At 44.8% G+C, this 22,856-nt stretch overlaps 1 protein-coding gene across 1 annotated transcript in view; it reads right to left on the bottom strand.

The window, feature by feature from the left end:
• The window catches only part of LOC112237229 (integrin alpha-V), a 73,794-nt gene extending 52,568 nt beyond the window's left edge, over positions 1-21,226 (bottom strand). Inside the window, exons 1-10 of the mRNA XM_042320023.1 lie at positions 20,736-21,226; positions 20,351-20,481; positions 14,874-14,965; positions 13,028-13,142; positions 12,802-12,863; positions 11,759-11,804; positions 9,688-9,810; positions 5,667-5,711; positions 2,258-2,301; positions 1,998-2,054 (exon numbers count right to left, since the gene is read on the bottom strand). Coding sequence (XP_042175957.1) covers positions 1,998-2,054; positions 2,258-2,301; positions 5,667-5,711; positions 9,688-9,810; positions 11,759-11,804; positions 12,802-12,863; positions 13,028-13,142; positions 14,874-14,965; positions 20,351-20,481; positions 20,736-20,899 — 879 coding nt within the window. The 5' untranslated portion in view covers positions 20,900-21,226. The remainder of the gene's footprint in view (positions 1-1,997; positions 2,055-2,257; positions 2,302-5,666; positions 5,712-9,687; positions 9,811-11,758; positions 11,805-12,801; positions 12,864-13,027; positions 13,143-14,873; positions 14,966-20,350; positions 20,482-20,735) is intronic.
• Positions 21,227-22,856: the final 1,630 nt, after the last annotated feature.

Below are 22,856 nucleotides of genomic sequence, written 5' to 3'. Positions count from 1 at the left end.
ACACACAGTTTCATGGTTTACGTGGAGAACAGAGAAGAAGAGTCTGGAGATGTATTGGCTGTTAACGTGTGTGTGTGTGTGTGTGTGTGCTTGTATGTGTGTGTGTATGTATGTGTGTGTGTGTGTGAGTGAGAGAGGAGGGGGTCGTATTCCTGAAAAGACTCAACACTGTGACTTGATGGTCTTGTTGGATCAACCTGTACCAGAATACCCGAGAGGGCCCGGATCCACAATTCTAAATAACGTTACGGGTCTGGGTCGGTTCTGATTGTCACGGGTCTCCTCGGGTAAGTGTAATTTTTAACTAACTCGTCCAGAAGTGCCCGTACAGATCCTAACAGACCGCTGCAGTAGAGAGAGAAATGTTATCATTGACGATGCTGTCGCTCTTGCTTTTCACCAGAGCAGAGAGTGGCGCATGTAGCTTGTCGTTGGCCAAATCATGAGTCATCAAAGCGCGTGTAGCAAAAGATAGGAGATATCTCAAATCAATGGAAGATGGAATTAAAAGGACAGAATTAAAAGTTAAAAAGGAGAAGGAACAGGCTACAATAACCAAGATCCAACAGGTAGGCTGGTACTAACTTGTCTGAATGGAGTTATTGTTATTTGTAACGGTTCCTAGGCCGTCATTGAAAATAAGAATTTATTCTTAACTGACTTGCCTAGTTAAATAAAAGGTAAAACATTTTATTTATTTTTTAAATGTAGGAGAAAGCACATACAGCTTCAATTAGCCTAGCCTGCTAACGTTAGCTAGCATAACTAGTTGGTAGCCAGTCAGAGAGCTCAGCGGCGTTGATCTCCACATCTTGAGGTTAGCCTAGCCTGCTAAAGTTAGCTAGCGTAACTAGCTGGTAGCCAGTCAGAGAGCTCAGTGGCGTTGATCTCCACATCTTGAGGTTAGCCTAGCCTGCTAAAGTTAGCTAGCGTAACTAGCTGGTAGCCAGTCAGAGAGCTCAGTGGCGTTGATCTCCACATCTTGAGGTTAGCCTAGCCTGCTAAAGTTAGCTAGCGTAACAGCTGGTAGCCAGTCAGAGAGCTCAGCGGCGTTGATCTCCACATCTTGAGGTTAGCCTAGCCCTAGCTAGCGTAACTAGCTGGTAGCCAGTCAGAGAGCTCAGTGGCGTTGATCTCCACATCTTGAGGTTAACCAGCTGTAGCCAGTCAGAGAGCTCAGTGGCGTTGATCTCCACATCTCGAGGTTAGCCTAGCCTGCTAGCGTAACTAGCTGGTAGCCAGTCAGAGAGCTCAGCGGCGTTGATCTCCACATCTCGAGGTTAGCCTAGCCTGCTAGCGTAACTAGCTGGTAGCCAGTCAGAGAGCTCAGCGGCGTTGATCTCCACATCTTGAGGTTAACCAGCTGTAGCCAGAGTTCTTCTCTGCTCTCTCATCCCTTCTTTCTCCTCTCCACTCCTCAGCTTTGACATCTTTCTTCTTCTTCCAGTGCTGTGAATAACTTCCAGATGTGAACTCGGGGCTCAATAACAAATAACAGGATGACGTTGGTGTCCGCAGAGGGACAGGAAGCAGTGCTATGGTCCTACGTAATCATATTGGATGATAAATAACTATAGCGATATGGCAGCTATTAGTCTATTCTAGCGCGAAGTCGGGCTTGGTTGGTTGTCGTCTCTCACTCCTCCCTGCGACACTCGCTCATAGTACAGTCCCCTCGCTAGAGCGGCACCCTCTCTCCTTCCTCTCGCGCTTTATCAGCTCTGATTACTAAATTAGTGTACAATTTTTGTGTGACACTTTTTTGCTGTTTAACAAAAGGACAAGCTGCAGGCCAGTAATTTGACCGCGGTCCACTGTGGAAGCGATACGACCAGGCATCTCTTTGGTCTCGCTCACCTTCCGCAGCCTCATACAGCGGCTGTGAGAGGAGACCCTTAGCATCCCCTTATGACGTGATTGGCTAAGATGAAGGAAACTGATTGGACGGAAACATTGTGAACATTATAGACACATGTTTGACCACTGCCATAACTTACCTGCGTTCCTGTGAAATTCAGCATTGACTCCATGTTCCTCCCATTGAAGATGTTCACCTACATGGCAACAACAAAAAAATAACAGACTCCAATTTAACTGACAGTTTGATTTTCTACCCAGATTTACACTCTAATAATAATAATAACAGTTAGCCTGGTCATCCAGTCTGTGTGTGCTGACAGCTGACGACAGCACACATCCTAGGACAGGATGAATGAAGGTTAAATGAAGGCTAGTTCTAAAACCTCATAATACTTACATAGCCCAGAGCTTTGTCTCCCCTGGGTACCCCAGTAACATAGTCTGTACAACAGAACAGAAAAAACAGAAATCACTTAAAGTGTTAGAATGAGGTCATCATTGAGATGTTCTATATAGACAATAAGGGATGGGACCATAGTGATAGGATAATAAGGCATGGGGCCATAGTGATAGGGCCATAGTGATGGGACCATAGTGATGGGACCATAGTGATAGGACAATAAGGGATGGGGCCATAGTGATAGGACAATAAGGGATGGGGCCATAGTGATAGGACAATAAGGGATGGGGCCATAGTGATAGGACAATAAGGGATGGGGCCATAGTGATAGGACAATAAGGGGTGGGGCCATAGTGATAGGACAATAAGGGATGGGGACCATAGTGATAGGACAATAAGGGATGGGGCCATAGTGATAGGACAATAAGGGATGGGGCCATGGTGATAGGACAATAAGGGATGGGGCCATGGTGATAGGACAATAAGGGACGGGACCATGGTGATAGGACAATAAGGGATGGGGCCATAGTGATAGGACAATAAGGGATGGGGCCATAGTGATAGGACAATAAGGGATGGGGCCATAGTGATAGGACAATAAGGGATGGGGCCATAGTGATAGGACAATAAGGCATGGGACCATAGTGATAGGACAATAAGGGACGGGACCATAGTGATAGGACAATAAGGGACGGGACCATAGTGATAGGACAATAAGGGACGGGACCATAGTGATAGGACAATAAGGGACGGGACCATAGTGATAGGACAATAATGCATGGGGCCATAGTGATAGGACCATAGTGATATGGCAATAAGAGATGGGGAGCATAGTGATAGGACAATAAGGGATGGGACCATGGTGATAGGACAATAAGGGACGGGACCATAGTGATAGGACAATAAGGGATGGGGCCATAGTGATAGGACAATAATGCATGGGGCCATAGTGATAGGGCCATAGTGATAGGATAATAAGAGATGGGACCATAGTGATGGGACCATAGTGGTAGGACCATAGTGATAGGATAATAAGGGATGGGACCATAGTGATATGACCATAGTGGTAGGACCATAGTGATAGGATAATAAGGGATGGGACCATAGTGATAGGACCATAGTGATAGGATAATAAGGGATGGGACCATAGTGATAGGACAATAAGGGACGGGACCATGGTGATAGGACAATAAGGGACGGGACCATAGTGATAGGACAATAAGGGATGGGGCCATAGTGATAGGACAATAATGCATGGGGCCATAGTGATAGGGCCATAGTGATAGGATAATAAGAGATGGGACCATAGTGATGGGACCATAGTGGTAGGACCATAGTGGTAGGACAATAAGGGATGGGACCATAGTGATAGGATAATAAGGGATAGGACCATAGTGATAGGACCATAGTGATAAGATAATAAGGGATAGGACCATAGTGATAGGATAATAAGGGATGGGACCATAGTGATATGACCATAGTGGTAGGACCATAGTGATAGGATAATAAGGGATGGGACCATAGTGATATGACCATAGTGATAGGATAATAAGGGATGGGACCATAGTGATAGGACCATAGTGATAGGACCATAGTGATAGGATAATAAGGGATGGGACAATAGTGATAGGACCATAGTGATAGGATAATACGGGGTGGGGAGCATAGTGATAGGATAATAAGGGATGGGATCATAGTGATAGGATAATAAGGGATAGGACCACAGTGATAGGATAATAAGGGATAGGACCATAGTGATAGGATAATAAGGGATGGGACCATAGTGATATGACCACAGTGATAGGACCATAGTGATAGGATAATAAGGGATGGGACCATAGTGATAGGACCATAGTGATAGGATAATAAGGGATAGGACCACAGTGGTAGGACCATAGTGATAGGATAATAAGGTATGGGACCATAGTGATAGGACCATAGTGATAGGATAATAAGGGATGGGACCATAGTGATAGGATAATAAGGGATAGGACCATAGTGATAGGATAATAAGGGATAGGACCATAGTGATGGGACCATAGTGATGGGACCATAGTGATAGGATAATAAGGGATAGGACCATAGTGATAGGATAATAAGGGATGGGACCATAGTGATAGGATAATAAGGGATGGGACCATAGTGATAGGATAATAAGGGATGGGATCATAGTGATAGGATAATAAGGGATAGGACCATAGTGGTAGGACCATAGTGATAGGATAATAAGGGATGGGACCATAGTGATATGACCACAGTGATAGGACCATAGTGATAGGATAATAAGGGATAGGACCATAGTGATAGAATAATAAGGGATAGGACCATAGTGATAGGACCATAAGGGATAGGACCATAGTGATAGGACCATAGTGATGGGATAATACGGGATAGGACCATAGTGATAGGACTGTAGTGATAGGATAATAAGGGATGGGACCATAGTGATAGGACCACAGTGATAGGACCATAGTGATAGGATAATAAGGGATGGGACCATAGTGATAGGACCATAGTGATAGGACCATAGTGATAGGATAATACGGGATAGGACCATAGTGATAGGATAATAAGGGATAGGACCATAGTAATAGGACCATAGTGATAGGATAATAAGGGATAGGACCATAGTGATAGGACCATAGTGATAGGATAATAAGGGATAGGACCATAGTGATAGGACCATAGTGATAGGATAAGGGATAGGACCATAGTGATAGGACCATAGTGATAGGATAATAAGGGATAGGACCATAGTGATAGGACCATAGTGATAGGATAATAAGGGATAGGACCATAGTGATAGGACCATAGTGATAGGATAATAAGGGATAGGACCATAGTGATAGGACCATAGTGATAGGATAATAAGGGATAGGACCATAGTGATGGGACCATAGTGATAGGATAATAAGGGATAGGAGTGATAGGACCATAGTGATAGGATAAGGGATAGGACCATAGTGATAGGACCATAGTGATAGGATAATAAGGGATAGGACCATAGTGATAGGATAATAAGGGATGGGACCATAGTGATAGGACCATAGTGATAGGATAATAAGGGATGGGACCATAGTGATAGGACCATAGTGATAGGACCATAGTGATAGGACCATAGTGATAGGATAATAAGGGATGGGACCATAGTGATAGGACCATAGTGATAGGACCATAGTGATAGGACCATAGTGATAGGACCATAGTGATAGGATAATAAGGGATAGGACCATAGTGATAGGATAATAAGGGATAGGACCATAGTGATAGAATAATAAGGGATAGGACCATAGTGATAGGACCATAAGGGATAGGACCATAGTGATAGGACCATAGTGATGGGATAATACGGGATAGGACCATAGTGATAGGACTGTAGTGATAGGATAATAAGGGCAAGTCATACCATCTTCTCCATCCTCATTGAAGTCTCCGACGGTCACAGAGTAACCTGAAAGTAAAAAAAACAAACATTTGAATGAGTTTAACAAACTAAAAGAAATGATGCCAGCAGAGTTCAGGACCTTTAGTTGTCAGTGGTATTCGCGGGGCGGGGGTCTCCTTGTCCCCCCGGCAGAGTTCAGGACCTTTAGTTGTCAGTGGTATTAGCGGGGCTGGGGTCTCCTTGTCCCCCGGCAGAGTTCAGGACCTTTAGTTGTCAGTGGTATTAGCGGGGCTGGGGTCTCCTTGTCCCCCGGCAGAGTTCAGGACCTTTAGTTGTCAGTGGTATTAGCGGGGCTGGGGTCTCCTTGTCCCCCGGCAGAGTTCAGGACCTTTAGTTGTCAGTGGTATTAGCGGGGCTGGGGTCTCCTTGTCCCCCGGCAGAGTTCAGGACCTTTAGTTGTCAGTGGTATTCGCGGGGCTGGGGTCTCCTTGTCCCCCGGCAGAGTTCAGGACCTTTAGTTGTCAGTGGTATTCGCGGGGCGGGGGTCTCCTTGTCCCCCGGCAGAGTTCAGGACCTTTAGTTGTCAGTGGTATTCGCGGGGCGGGGTCTCCTTGTCCCCCGGCAGAGTTCAGGACCTTTAGTTGTCAGTGGTATTAGCGGGGCGGGGGTCTCCTTGTCCCCCGGCAGAGTTCAGGACCTTTAGTTGTCAGTGGTATTAGCGGGGCTGGGGTCTCCTTGTCCCCCGGCAGAGTTCAGGACCTTTAGTTGTCAGTGGTATTCGCGGGGCGGGGGTCTCCTTGTCCCCCGGCAGAGTTCAGGACCTTTAGTTGTCAGTGGTATTAGCGGGGCTGGGGTCTCCTTGTCCCCCGGCAGAGTTCAGGACCTTTAGTTGTCAGTGGTATTCGCGGGGCGGGGGTCTCCTTGTCCCCCGGCAGAGTTCAGGACCTTTAGTTGTCAGTGGTATACGCGGGGCTGGGGTCTCCTTGTCCCCCGGCAGAGTTCAGGACCTTTAGTTGTCAGTGGTATACGCGGGGCTGGGGTCTCCTTGTCCCCCGGCAGAGTTCAGGACCTTTAGTTGTCAGTGGTATTAGCGGGGCTGGGGTCTCCTTGTCCCCCGACAGAGTTCAGGACCTTTAGTTGTCAGTGGTATTAGCGGGGCGGGGGTCTCCTTGTCCCCCGGCAGAGTTCAGGACCTTTAGTTGTCAGTGGTATTAGCGGGGCTGGGGTCTCCTTGTCCCCCCCGGCAGAGTTCAGGACCTTTAGTTGTCAGTGGTATTCGCGGGGCGGGGGTCTCCTTGTCCCCCGGCAGAGTTCAGGACCTTTAGTTGTCAGTGGTATTAGCGGGGCGGGGGTCTCCTTGTCCCCCGGCAGAGTTCAGGACCTTTAGTTGTCAGTGGTATTAGCGGGGCGGGGGTCTCCTTGTCCCCCGGCAGAGTTCAGGACCTTTAGTTGTCAGTGGTATTAGCGGGGCGGGGGTCTCCTTGTCCCCCGGCAGAGTTCAGGACCTTTAGTTGTCAGTGGTATTAGCGGGGCGGGGGTCTCCTTGTCCCCCGGCAGAGTTCAGGACCTTTAGTTGTCAGTGGTATTAGCGGGGCGGGGGTCTCCTTGTCCCCCCGGCAGAGTTCAGGACCTTTAGTTGTCAGTGGTATTCGCGGGGCGGGGGTCTCCTTGTCCCCCCGGCAGAGTTCAGGACCTTTAGTTGTCAGTGGTATTCGCGGGGCTGGGGTCTCCTTGTCCCCCGGCAGAGTTCAGGACCTTTAGTTGTCAGTGGTATTCGCGGGGCGGGGTCTCCTTGTCCCCCGGCAGAGTTCAGGACCTTTAGTTGTCAGTGGTATTCGCGGGGCTGGGGTCTCCTTGTCCCCCGGCAGAGTTCAGGACCTTTAGTTGTCAGTGGTATTAGCGGGGCGGGGGTCTCCTTGTCCCCCCGGCAGAGTTCAGGACCTTTAGTTGTCAGTGGTATTCGCGGGGCGGGGGTCTCCTTGTCCCCCCGGCAGAGTTCAGGACCTTTAGTTGTCAGTGGTATTCGCGGGGCGGGGGTCTCCTTGTCCCCCCGGCAGAGTTCAGGACCTTTAGTTGTCAGTGGTATTCGCGGGGCGGGGGTCTCCTTGTCCCCCCGGCAGCCACATTGAACACTCTTTTATTGATAACGACCTATAGCGTGAAAACATGTTTCAAACTGTAGCGTTGATATCATGGATGGTCCGTCCATGCATCTGTAACAGTATAGCTTCCGTCCCTCTCCTCGTCCCTACCTGGGCTCGAACCAGGGACCCTCTGCACACATCAACAACAGTCAAACCATGAAGCATCGTTACATTTCGCTCCACAAAAGCCACAGCCCTTGCAGAGCAAAGGGGAACAACTACTTCAAGGTCTCAGAGCGATTGACGTCACCGAATGAAACGCTATTAGCGCGCACCACCGCTAACTAGCTAGCCATTTCACATCGGTTACACATCCATAGATCTGTCTAGTAACCACTTTGAGAGTGGACACATCCATAGATCTGTCTAGTAACCACATTGAGAGTGGACACATCCATAGATCTGTCTAGTAACCACATTGAGAGAGGACACATCCATAGATCTGTCTAGTAACCACATTGAGAGTGGACACATCCATAGATCTGTCTAGTAACCACATTGAGAGTGGACACATCCATAGATCTGTCTAGTAACCACATTGAGAGTGGACACATCCATAGATCTGTCTAGTAACCACATTGAGAGAGGTTACTTTGCCATCCATCAGCTTTTTATCTAAAAAGTGGCAGGGAGAACACATTGTTTCACCTTCAGATTGCCCCTTTGAAAACACCACTTCAGAACACAGTGAACAAAACACATTTTACCAGACAATGCATCCCAAATGGCATATATAATGCACTACTATAGACCAGAGCCCTATTCCCTATATAGTGCACTACTATAGACCAGAGCCCTATTCCCTACATAGTGCACTACTATAGACCAGAGCCCTATTCCCTACATAGTGCACTACTTTAGACCAGAGCCCTATTCCCTATATAGTGCACTACTTCAGACCAGAGCCCTATTCCCTATATAGTGCACTACTTCAGACCAGAGCCCTATTCCCTATATAGTGCACTACTATAGACCAGAGCCCTATTCCCTATATAGTGCACTACTATAGACCAGAGCCCTATTCCCTATGTAGTACACTACTATAGACCAGAGCCCTATTCCCTATATAGTACACTACTATAGACCAGAGCCCTATTCCCTATATAGTGCACTACTTCAGACCAGAGCCCTATTCCCTATATAGTGCACTACTTCAGACCAGAGCCCTATTCCCTATATAGTGCACTACTTTAGACCAGAGCCCTATTCCCTATATAGTGCACTACTTCAGACCAGAGCCCCTATTCCCTATATAGTGCACTACTATAGACCAGAGCCCTATTGCACCTAGACCAGAGCCCTATAGTGCACTACTATAGACCAGAGCCCTATTCCCTATGTAGTACACTACTATAGACCAGAGCCCTATTCCCTATATAGTACACTACTATAGACCAGAGCCCTATTCCCTATATAGTGCACTACTTCAGACCAGAGCCCTATTCCCTATATAGTGCACTACTTCAGACCAGAGCCCTATTCCCTATATAGTGCACTACTATAGACCAGAGCCCTATTCCCTATATAGTGCACTACTTTAGACCAGAACCCTATGGAACCCTATTCCCTATATAGTGCACGACTTCAGACCAGAGCCCTATTCCCTATATAGTGCACTACTTTAGACCAGAACCCTATTCCCTATATAGTGCACTACTATAGACCAGAGCCCCTATTCCCTATACAGTGCACTACTATAGACCAGAGCCCTATTCCCTATATAGTGCACTACTTTAGACCAGAACTCTATGGAACCCTATTCCCTATATAGTGCACGACTTCAGACCAGAGCCCTATTCCCTATATAGTGCACTACTTTAGACCAGAACCCTATTCCCTATATAGTGCACTACTATAGACCAGGTGCCATTTGGGACTCAGACAAAAATAGGATTTACCTAAATAACTGTCATCGTATTGAGCGCTGGCAGACTTGGTGGTCAGCTGGTTACTGTAAGGAGTGTAGTAGTTGTTGTCGAACCGGGCGATGATCTCAGAGATGTCGTCGCTGATCAGCTGACCTGTGGAAATGAACATACAGCAGAACCTTGTTGTCGCACACGGACAACACATCGACTGCCTCGTTCATGTCGACCTGTCTAATAAAACCAAAAAGGCGGTGACAGATATGGTAGGGATCAGTTGACTAGGGAGGGGTGAGAGGTTGAATAGATGTTCCAGAATGGCTTGTCTCATAGGTGGAAATAGTGCTCCTGTGTGTAATCGTTCACAACAACAAAAAAGTGTCAAGGTTCACCGTATCTAACAAGCTAATATACGGTGCATCTGTGGTACAAACAATGTCTGTGTAGTTCTATGTATAACATTCAGAAAGAGTTTATTGCTGTCCTCCTAAAGCCCCAGTCTGTGGTAACCACACAGCAGCTAAATCCCCAGTCTGTGTTAACCACACAGCAGCTAAATCCCCAGTCTGTGGTAACCACACAGTAGCTAAATCCCCAGTCTGTATTAACCACACAGCAGCTAAAGCCCCAGTCTGTGATAACCACACAGCAGCTAAAGCCCCAGTCTGTGATAACCACACAGCAGCTAAAGCCCCAGTCTGTGGTAACCACACAGCAGCTAAATCCCCAGTCTGTGGTAACCACACAGCAGCTAAATCCCCAGTCTGTGATAACCACACAGCAGCTAAAGCCCCAGTCTGTGTTAACCACACAGCAGCTAAAGCCCCAGTCTGTGGTAACCACACAGCAGCTAAAGCCCCAGTCTGTGTTAACCACACAGCAGCTAAAGCCCCAGTCTGTGTTAACCACACAGCAGCTAAAGCCCCAGTCTGTGGTAACCACACAGCAGCTAGTATATATTGTGCAGAGACAAGACCAGGCTGGCACAGCACCCATTCAAATTTCACCCCTCCTTATTCCATTCAATTCACCCAGTGCCTACCCAGCACAGCAGCAGCCAATGAGCCGTCCTGTTAAAAACATATTTGTCGGTTTTTAAAAAAGGGCTGTATTTGCTCATTTGTCTAGCAGCACACCTAAAGGAAACACGATGAACTAATAACAACCTAGAGTCAGCAGAAAACAAAGTGTGGTTAACTGAAACGGCTGTTAGCCTGGGACTAACATGGATTGGCCTGATTTACACTAGAACACTGTAGAGGTTGGGGCCAGCCCTGGGTTCAAATACTATTTGACAGTGAACAGAAATGATCTGGGCTTGATTAAGTTTGCTTGGCACAATTTAACCAATAGAATAGTCCCAAAAGTGCAAAAAAAAAAAAAACACCCATCTGGCAATATAGGCGTTCCGAAAGCAAATGCTTAAAAGTATTTGAAAAAGATTCCAAAATGTAGTATTGGAACCCAGGTCCACTCTGTTGGGTGTTGGGTTGGGGTTGGTGCAGTGAAACAAGGGAGCATTGTAGAGCTGTGACTACGGAGCTGCCCCATTTCATGGGTATCACCCAGTAAACCCACAGAAACAGCGACGGAGTTGGCACCCTGCCACCACATCAGATAATCCCCTCTCAGCACCTTCTCAGCTCCCCCTCATTAAGAAACAGGGTTTCTAAAAAAAAAAACTCTCTCTCTAAAAAAAAGGGTAGGGGGGCTAAATACACAATATATTACAGAACATATAGTTTTCTACACAAGCAATGAAAATAGAGTGTAAAAATCACTCGGACACTTCCTAGTAACAAGACTTTCTTTACAAGAATTCACCAGCAAGCCCGTCTCATGACTTCAGACTACTGCTCACTGCATTGACAACCACAGCTATAGTTAGGCAGTCAGAGCATTACCACAAATACACTGCACGCCTCATCTCAGGGGAGAGACAAACAGAGCACAATGTGTCTGTCTGATTATATCCTGTAATAGTGGACCTACTCAGTAAATATATAGAATTACACATCACTTACCTGTTCAGTACATATATAGAGTTCATTACACATCACTTACCTGTTCAGTACATATATAGAGTTCATTACACATCAATTACCTTGCCAATAGAAACTACCAGGGCCTCCAACAACCACCCTGTTGTTCTGTTGGGGGGGTGGGAGAGAGAAAGAAAGAAAGAGAGAAAGAGAGAGAGAAAGAGAGAGAAAGAAAGATATTATTATTCTGAGAGAAACAAAACAAGACAAAAAGATCTGAAAGTGAATCCAAGCACACATAAGTAAGGGATAATCAACTCGGGGCTCTATGCGTTCTCTGGATAATAATGACGGACGTGGAAGGTTGCATTATCTTCTAGAGAACGCATAGAGCCCCGAGTTGATTATCCCTTTTATACCATGGCTATATTTTAACACGTTTTACAGCCACTGAAGTAGCCAGCAAGTTATCTAGACAACGACAGTAGTTACCTTGGTAACCAAACAAACAGACTTGCTAGTTAAGCTAACCAAACCATTTTTATTTTACTTGGCAAGTCAATTAAGAGCAAATTCTTATTTACAATGACGGTCTAGGAACAGTGGGTTAACTGCATTGTTCAGGGGCAGAACGACAGATTTTTACCTTGTCAGCTGGGGGATTTGATCTTGCAACCTTCTGGTTACTAGTCCAACGCTCTAACCACTAGGCTAGGCTGCCTCCCCAACCATCAGTCCCAGCTTGTTATTATAAAAATCTAATTCAATAATGTTTTCAATCCGAATTTTGCTTTCAAAAGCAGCTCTAACATAGAAGAAACATGGTAGAAATTAATTGGCTATAGTTCTCACGTGCTAATATACAGTGCATTATAGGTAAACAGAAAAACAAGTATCGTAAGGACCCTGGGTTTATAAGCGCGGATATCGACACCACCGGTCGAGCATGCTTTCGCGGCACGGTCGATAGCGCGCTGGACTTCAGACTAGAAGGTTGAGGGTTCGCGACCTGCTCCCTGCTTGTTTCATTACAGTATTCTAACAAAGACATGGTATAATTCAGCAATAAGGTCCGAGGGGGTTGTGGTGTATAGACACAACGCAGAGTTTTTAACGTTTTAATTGATCTATTGTTGTATGGAACACTGCACAGTAAAGTACACACCTTGACAAAGTCAATACTGAATCCAGCCTGACAGAATCCTTGCCTTTCTGGGGAGTTACCATCTGTTCAGAGTAACACAAACACAGAACGAATTAATCATCTCTCAAATGATAGACCATGTGGGGTTATTTATTTAAAAGATATTAGGGTCCCTATCCTGGACCCAAATAAGGTCTAATCCTGGACCAACATGTTTTTTTCTCTCGGCTAGTTTCACGTCACTTACCAGATCGACAGGGAGAATACTCCACCACCTCTCCTCCTTTCTTCAGGAAACACGTACCAACAGGCTCTCGCTCGGATAAGCTGAACGTGCTCCACTGGTAGAGAGGAGCACAGGCCTGAGACAGAGAGACACACAAACACCTCATGAGTACATCAACGACAGCAAGGCCGCGTAACAGAGACAAATACCCGATTTAAAAACTGGAAATCCAGACTAAAGTTCTAGGAATCTGTCATGAGACTGTTCGCTAGCTAGCGCACTCAAGATTGGGTTCTGATAACGGCATGTTCCCCATCTGACTGTACCGTACTGAGATAAGGACATGACACTCACCAGGATGTGTTGACCATCTGACTGTACTGAGATAAGGATATGACACTCACCAGGATGTGTTGACCATCTGACTGTACCGTACTGAGATAAGGACATGACACTCACCAGGATGTGTTGACCATCTGACTGTACCGTACTGAGATAAGGACATGACACTCACCAGGATGTGTTGACCATCTGACCACTGAGATAAGGACATGACACTCACCAGGATGTGTTGACCATCTGACTGTACCGTACTGAGATAAAGACATGACACTCACCAGGATGTGTTGACCATCTGACTGTACTGAGATAAGGACATGACACTCACCAGGATGTGTTGACCATCTGACTGTACTGAGATAAAGACATGACACTCACCAGGATGTGTTGACCATCTGACTGTACTGAGATAAGGACATGACACTCACCAGGATGTGTTGACCATCTGACTGTACTGAGATAAGGACATGACACTCACCAGGATGTGTTGACCATCTGACTGTACTGAGATAAGGACATGACACTCACCAGGATGTGTTGACCATCAGACTGTACTGAGATAAGGACATGACACTCACCAGGATGTGTTTACCATCAGACTGTACTGAGATAAGGACATGACACTCACCAGGATGTGTTGACCATCTGACTGTACCGTACTGAGATAAGGACATGACACTCACCAGGATGTGTTGACCATCTGACTGATACTGAGATAAAGACATGACACTCACCAGGATGTGTTGACCATCTGACTGTACTGAGATAAGGACATGACCAGGATGTGTTTACCATCAGACTGTACTGAGATAAGGACATGACACACTCACCATCAGGATGAGATAAGGACATGACACCATGACCATCTGACTGTACCGTACTGAGATAAGGACATGACACTCACCAGGATGTGTTGACCATCAGACTGTACTGAGATAAGGACATGACACTCACCAGGATGATGACCATCAGACTGTACTGAGATAAAGACATGACACTCACCAGGATGTGTTGACCATCTGACTGTACTGAGATAAGGACATGACACTCACCAGGATGTGACCATCTGACTGTACTGAGATAAGGACATGACACTCACCAGGATGTGTTCACCATCAGACTGTACTGAGATAAGGACATGACACTCACCAGGATGACCATCTGACTGTACTGAGATAAGGACATGCCACTCACCAGGATGTGTTGACCATCTGACTGTACTGAGATAAGGACATGACACTCACCAGGATGTGTTGACCATCTGACTGTACTGAGATAAGGACATGACACTCACCTGTACCGTTCTGAGATAAGGACATGACACTCACCAGGATGTGTTGACCATCAGACTGTACTGAGATAAGGACATGACACTCACCAGGATGTGTTGACCATCAGACTGTACTGAGATAAGGACATGACACTCACCAGGATGTGTTGACCATCAGACTGTACTGAGATAAGGACATGACACTCACCAGGATGTGTTGACCATCTGACTGTACTGAGATAAGGACATGACACTCACCAGGATGTGTTCACCATCTGACCGTACCGTGGCTCCAAACCACTGGTTGGACTTGAACTCCATCTGGACTCCGTCTATATTCTCACGATCATCTGAAAGAGAAATCATTGTGGGGTTTTAAATGAAGAAAGGCCACCTCTTTAAGGGGCGCCCACCCTTTAAACAATAGCTACTCTACAAATGGTGTCATGTTCAATTGGGAACAATGTTTTAAAACAGTTTTCAACCGGTTATGAAAACAAGCCGTCCAGGTTGTCTCTCCCTGTTTCAGCCCGTTTTCTTCCATTCTGGTGCCTAACTAACACGCCCCAGAATATCCACAGAGAAAGAGACTGGTAGATATTTGTTATTCCTGATCATTGATAAAGTGCAGCAGCAGCTTTCATCATCCTCCTGATCAGAGCCTGGAGATCAAACTACATTTTTCCCCTAGAGGAAATTACTCACAGGCAACACCCTATAACAACCCCTGTCTAGCAAATACCGATCTAGCTGTGACACACACACACACACACACACACACACACACACACACACACACACACACACACACACACACACACACACACACACACACACACACACACACACACACACACACACACACACACACACACACACACACACACACACACACACACACACACACACACGTGTGTTCCTCAATGAGGACAGCTGAACCTATAAATGACCTGTACTGTAGGTCCCTTAATCACCAGACTTCCTATCAGACTGCTCTGTGGTTAGGGTTAACAACGGTGTTCTGTCGTTTCGCCACGTGTAAACCAAGTGAGACTACGGTTAGCATTGTCTTTATATGGGGTGTGTCGTGTCCATGTGGAAATTATCACATCTTTGTAACAAACCTGAAAAACATCAGATAGGACCAAAACAATTGCAAAGATCGTTCTAAATATCCTGTTAGCTGCACAGGTAACCGTTTATGTAGCAGGTGTAGGAAAACACCTGAGCGGAGACCCCGCTTCCATTTTTCAGGGGAAACGGAAGTCAGGTGGAAAATAGTGGATCCCTAAAATAAATTTTAAAAACAGAAACATCCGCTTTTTTCCCGACTCCGCAGAGAGTAGCTGCAACGTTGCTGGTATCAAAATACCACGTGTGTGTTGAGGCAGAGTTGAAGTGGCTTTATTGAAACTTTATTCTCAGAGCGGAGCAGAAATGACATATTACTGTCGACAAAGACTTAAAAAGGAAAGATCCACCCATTTTCAAATGTTATATTGGGTTTTTTTTTGTACATCTCTGAGTGATGTTCTATCTATTCCCTGGGGTCATGTTTTCATGTCTTGAGTTATTGCCGTTCAAGCGGACAGAAATCCCGTCTGGCACGACGTAGCGCCGTGATAAAGTCTCTCTCACTACACTGGAAGTTAATAAAAGGGAATACGACTTTTAGATGGTGAAAACGTCCATCGTACACGACAGATTTAAATTCTGAAAGATGTCATAATGGGAGGGGATTTCTTCAGCCAAATGTTGATGTTGTTGATGTTGTTGTTGTTGTTGTTGTTGATATTGTTGTTATTGTTGTTGATGTTGTTGATGTTGTTGTTGTTGATATTCCTACCTCGGGAAATGTGTAATTTAACAGAGGGTCCACCACATTTCTCCTATTGGTCTTCATCTTCGGTCCAAGGTGACGTTGTGAATGTCAGACTCCACTCTGTGAGGCACATTGATCTACAGGTTGAACATGGTGAGATTGTAGACTAACTAACTTGACTTGAGCTGCAACTGATTTCCACTTAAAATAACGACAAAAATAAAACATTTGATGACATGGTTTCATTTAAATAAACGTTTATATCAAATAACTTCAGAAAATGGCTTGTGATATCCATTGCCTAGAAATACATCAATTGTATACAGATCTGTGCAGACACAGGGAGAGAGTTCTATTGTATACAGATCTGTGCAGACACAGGGAGAGAGTTCTATTGTATACAGATCTGTGCAGACACAGGGAGAGAGTTCTATTGTATACAGATCTGTGCAGACACAGGGAGAGAGTTCTATTGTATACAGATCTGTGCAGACACAGGGAGAGAGTTCTATTGTATACAGATCTGTGCAGACACAGGGAGAGAGTTCTATTGTATACAGATCTGTGCAGACACAGGGAGAGAGTTCTATTGTATACAGATCTGTGCAGACACAGGGAGAGAGTTCTATTGTATACAGATCTGTGCAGACACAGGGAGAGAGTTCTATTGTATACAGATCTGTGCAGACACAGGGAGAGAGTTCTATTGTATACAGATCTGTGCAGACACAGGGAGAGAGTTCTATTGTGTGTAGCTCTGTGCAGACACAGGGAGAAAGTTGCATCTCTGACACACGTGGGAGGATACTCACTACCCTTCCGTGAAAACATACCACAGAGCTCTGTTCCTGTCGAACCATGACTACAGCAAAACTCATAGGAACAACAGCTAGCTCTAACCCAGACTAGAGCACCAGTTAGAGGAGTAACATCCCAGCTCCTGTCTAGCTCTAACCCAAGACTAGAGCACCAGTTAGAGGAGTAACATCCCAGCTCCTGTCTAGCTCTAACCCAAGACTAGAGCACCAGTTAGAGGAGTAACATCCCAGCTCCTGTCTAGCTCTAACCCAGACTAGAGCACCAGTTAGCTGTCCCCTCCTCTAGCCTGGTGACTACAACCTTGGCTGCACCTGGTCACACATTACACCCACCCCTGGGTCCTCTATATTTATACTTATTCTAATCTAGAGACTGTCTGGACAGCTGTAAATATATGTCAGTTTAGCCTGTCTTACCCCGAGGAAGACGATAGACAGCTGTAAATATATCTGTCAGTTTAGCACATCTAACTGTGAGAAAGACTCAATGCCCGAAACATTGGTTCTCCAATAAATCAATGGGAGTAATTAGTTGGCTCTAATTGTGACTTTAAAAAAAATGTATTAAAAGGTTTGCCTGTCCACCAAGAGTAGACTGACAGAGCTGGAAAACAATATCATCTGACTGGGACAATCCAGGGAAGAACAGTCAGCAGGAGAAAGACATCCAGACCATGTGGTTAGCAAGGGTAGCCTAGTGGTTAGAGTGGAGAGGTGGTAGGGTAGCCTAGTGGTTAGAGTGGAGAGGTGGCAGGTAGCCTAGTGGTTAGAGTGGAGAGGTGGCAGGTAGCCTAGTGGTTAGAGTGTAGAGGTGGCAGGTAGCCTAGTGGTTAGAGTGGAGAGGTGGCAGGTAGCCTAGTGGTTAGAGTGTAGAGGTGGCAGGTAGCCTAGTGGTGGTTAGAGTGGTAGAGTATAGAGGGGCAGGTAGCCTAGTGGTTAGAGTATAGAGGTGGCAGGTAGCCTAGTGGTTAGAGTGGAGAGGTGGCAGGTAGCCTAGTGGTTAGAGTGTAGAGGTGGTAGGGTAGCCTAGTGGTTAGAGTGTAGAGGTGGTAGGGTAGCCTAGTGGTTAGAGTGGAGAGGTGGTAGGGTAGCCTAGTGGTTAGAGCGTTGGACTAGTAACCGGAAGGTTGCGAGTTCAAATCCCCGAGCTGACAAGGTACAAATCTGTCGTTCTGCCCCTGAACAGGCTGTCATTGAAAATAAGAATTTGTTCTTAACTGACTTGCCTAGTAAAAAAAATATATACTTTGGTAATGGGCAAGCGGGATACAACCCCCCTGAACACACACTAATTACAGTACCCCCCCTAGGCTGCTTGGCCACTAACACTAATCTAAACCAATGGCTGAGGCAGCCTCCCCTCACCTCTCAGTCTGCAGGATGACGATCAGCCATCACAAAGGCTCCCATTGTAACCATGTCGACACTTACAGCATCACAATAAGACCAGGAGGCCCCTCAGGCACTGACTGGCAAACCATCATAAAAATGTCAGCAAATGGAGGACAATATGACTAAACCATGACATGGGAAACATATTTAGCATTTCTTCCAACTTTGGAGTTGTTTCCGAAGTGTCAGAGTTTAGTTCAGACTTGGAAATATTCACTTTTCTTCTACTTTCCAATAGTCTAGACTAGTGGGCTTAGTCACGGGAATAAGGAAGTCATTTAATCTGTAGTTAAAGTCTGTATGTGAGCAAAATCATTTTACTCTTAAGGTAGCCTAGTGGTTAGAGCGTTGGACTAGTAACCGGAAGGTTGCAAGTTCAAACCCCCGAGCCGATAATCTGTCGTTCTGCCCCTGAACAGGCAGTTAACCCACTGTTCCTAGGCCGTCATTGAAAATAAGAATTTGTTCTTAACTGACTTGCCTGGTTCAATAAAGGTAAAATTTAATTAAAACACAAACGAAAACCAATGCTAGAAGGCAAATTATCAAAGTTGCAGTGATAAAGAGTGGTGTAAATTGCACAGGATAAACTGAAATACAAGCCCATGTTCTCCTAAATAGCTTACTGTGTGTAATTCATGGGGCTTGGTTTTGCATTGTGTGTGTCTGTTACTTCGTTTGTGCTGGGACAAACCCATAAGATGTGCTGTAGTGTAAATATTAGTATATGCCACGTCTGTCTACAATGGATGCTTCATGAAATAACAAGTTACTGACTCATATGCCCCCTGCTATAATGTAGAGCAGACAGTCCTTTAAAGGTACTGGGACTCTGCTCCCCCTCAGTCTCTCTCTGATCTGACCCCCCTCTCAACTCAAGGGGCTTTATTGGCATGGGAAACATGATGACGTTGCCAAATCAACTGAAATGGATAAACAAACATGAAATAAACAATACAAAATTAACAGTAAACATTACACTCACAAAACTTCCAAAAGAATAGTGTACTTTCCCATGTCTATATACAGTGTTGTAATGATGTGCAAATAGTTAAAGAACACAAGGGAAAATAAATAAACATAACTCTCTGCCTGTCTGCGTCTTTGCCTGTCTGCGTCTTTGCCTGTCTGCGTCTCTGCCTGTCTGCGTCTCTGCCTGTCTGAGTCTCTGCCTGTCTGCCTGTCTGAGTCTCTGCCTGTCTGCCTGTCTCTGCCTGTCTGCGTCTCTGCCTGTCTGCGTCTCTGCCTGTCTGCGCCTGCCTGTCTGCCTGTCTGCGTCTCTGCCTGTCTGCGTCTCTGCCTGTCTGCGTCTCTGCCTGTCTGCGTCTCTGCCTGTCTGCGTCTCTGCCTGTCTGCCTGTCTGCGTCTCCGTCTGCTTGCGTCTGTCTGTCTGTGTAACTCTTAAGCTTAACATTGAGCATGTCTGCATATCTCCAATATAAGCTTCCTAGAAGAGTGAACATCTGCCTTTGCTCCGTCTTACATCCTAAAAACACTTAACGTACCTCATAAAAAGGTCATATTTCACATAGGTATGGTTCAACCAGGTTTTTTAATGTGGACATGACCCTTGACTGAAATAAATGGTCTTCACTATGAATACCAATCTATCGTGGCCCCTTCCTGTTCATCACCATGTAGAAGTCGAGAAAGGGGTCAAATCAATGAGATACTTGTTTTTGTAACAGACATACTCTACTCACCAGTATTGTCAAACTGTACTTGGGTACAGTCACTACTCTTCTGCCATGGGCAGGTATAGACTGCCCCTCGCTCCACCACTGTGGAAGCTGAGGAGGTGTTGGCTCTGGGAGCTCCTATAAGAATGTTTGACCTGAAGAAGACAAAACGGGCTTTAAGTCTAAATTCATGAAAACATGGCACCGCACCTATTCTTCTACTGTAGCCTTATTAGGGTCGCAAAACAAAGCTATGTCACATGACGAATAGAATACATATTATATTTATTTCTGTTGAGTCACATTAACAATAGTATAATTCTACTTTCTCTCATCATAGTTCAAATAAGGCTGATAGCCCCTACGGCAAAAGGCAATAAACATATATTATTATATAACTCAATCTTACTGCTTATTATTTGGCTGGAAAAAATCCACAGAAAATCCAAAATAACTTCCTTTAGGTCCAGAGAATACATAGGGTTTGTCAATATCCAGATTGAAAGAGGTTGTCCACTGTAAATAAGACAGGATCAAAGCCAAAGATAAACCAAGTTTGCGACGTCTTTCCATCCTGACTGCTAAAGATTCAAGTCTGTAGCCTTATTAAACACGGGGGTGTGTGGCGTGTTTTAGTTTTGGCGTTAAGAGCTCAACTGCAACGAGTTGTCCTTTCTTTTTGTAGTCGTTCTAATGATGATACACCGAGATCCCACACTCCATTTCCATATATCCGGCGCCAGTTCAGTAAACCACTCCGCTAAACAGTTTCACTGCTTCACCAGGAAAAGAGTCCAACTCGTATCATCAATCGTACAGTTCATGCGATTCAACGTAACAAATCTCTGTACAACGTAAAACAAAAAAAATACAACCTCGACAGCCCCCGCGTTTTGTTGTGTTACAGCAACACTAAAATATATATATATATATACTTCCGGGTCAAGGGAATTTCAGAATTGTTCTAAATAAAAATTCCCCACATATTAGTAGAAAAGTGTTATTATCATGTATTTATATTCACGATATATGAAAAATAATTGTCTAAACATTAACAATGATTCATATGTGTTCCTATTTAAGTGACATTTGCATTAAATGTGGGTTTTAAAACATGTTCCAAGCCGGGACAAATAAATGCCCCCGAAATTCAATACAACGTATATGAAATACACATTGGTTTATAGAAAGACAACTATTATTCTAGGTGCCAAAGTAAAAGTGGAGTCAGTTGCGATTTCTCACTATGATCTGTAGAATCTATTTATATATGGTGTTATTTCATGGGTAACTGAGACCTATACGCCCAGCGACACTTTCTACTCCACCTAGTCCATTGGTCCCAATGCAATACACTACAGACCTAGAAATTACATATTGGCTAATGTACCGTATAGTGTCCAGTGCCTCCATTTTAAGATGTTTTATCAGTCCAGCAGCACTTGCTATGAGCTTGTTTTTTGTTCAAACTCACCTTTTTCTTTGTATAATAGGGACTAGTTAGTAGACTGTACCCTGGTTTTATGGACACACAAACAATCATTTTTCCTGTACAGTGCAATTTGTTTGTGCAATACAACAAAAATACAGTAAGACTTTTCTTAAAAATTACATTTTAAAATTGCATCCTTGAACAATTAGCACCAGTAAATTAACAAAATCATACAATTAAAATAATATATCGTTTTTTAATTGTCATTGTATACTTAAACTTCAGCCATTTCTCAATGTGCTCCACCTTATAATATTCATTATCTTGTATAAAGTAGTCATTATTTTTATTTTAGATTTTTTTTTTAAGATAATTTTTTTACATGATGCAAAGCTGCAAGACAATATTGATTTTATATCATACACACGGCGTTTTACCGTGAACTTTTATTTTGAAGACACATTTCTAAAGCCGGAAGTCTTAAAGCTGCTGCCGTGACGCTAATCATCCCTTACAGAGGACGCGTTATAATAACCGTCAAACCCAGCGGTAAAACCCGATAATGGTTCCAATCTTTATTTTCATCGTTCATTTTTGCGTCTGTGATTTTTAGGTCTACTTTATATAAGGTCTGTGTCTCTTGTAGGCTTACGTGATGTTTTGATACGGATATCAATATATTCGCCTCAATTTTCTCAACAATATAAAAATGCTAATTAGTAACAGAGAAGTCCTCAGTAAAACTACAAATTCCTTGCATGTCATCTCTACCGACACTGTCAGATACCGTTCAGCAGCGCGATCAGAGACCAGCAGTGTCCAACCCATGACCTTCTTATGTCCCCTTAGCTAGCTAGTTAGGAGGTAGATCAAAACATCATGTTGTTTAACTGAGCCTTAATCATTGTTTGTACAATATGTCGACTTTAGTGCCTTTCAGACCTTAGGGCATTTTTTGAAGGATGCTGCATAAGAGCATTAAAAGGGGAGAAGACCGCTAGAAGTCTGGCCATGTGGAGAAGAGCAGCTATAGTGAGGGGTAATTTACCGGTTTGGTCAGAGCCAGCATGCGGGATAAAGTTTATCCTGCCTCCTTGA

The sequence above is a fragment of the Oncorhynchus tshawytscha genome, linkage group LG03 (genome assembly GCF_018296145.1).
Source record: "Oncorhynchus tshawytscha isolate Ot180627B linkage group LG03, Otsh_v2.0, whole genome shotgun sequence".
Taxonomy (NCBI): Eukaryota; Metazoa; Chordata; class Actinopteri; order Salmoniformes; family Salmonidae; genus Oncorhynchus; species Oncorhynchus tshawytscha.
Note: the sequence above shows the minus strand (reverse complement) of the source record. Positions and strands in the feature narration are given on the sequence as shown.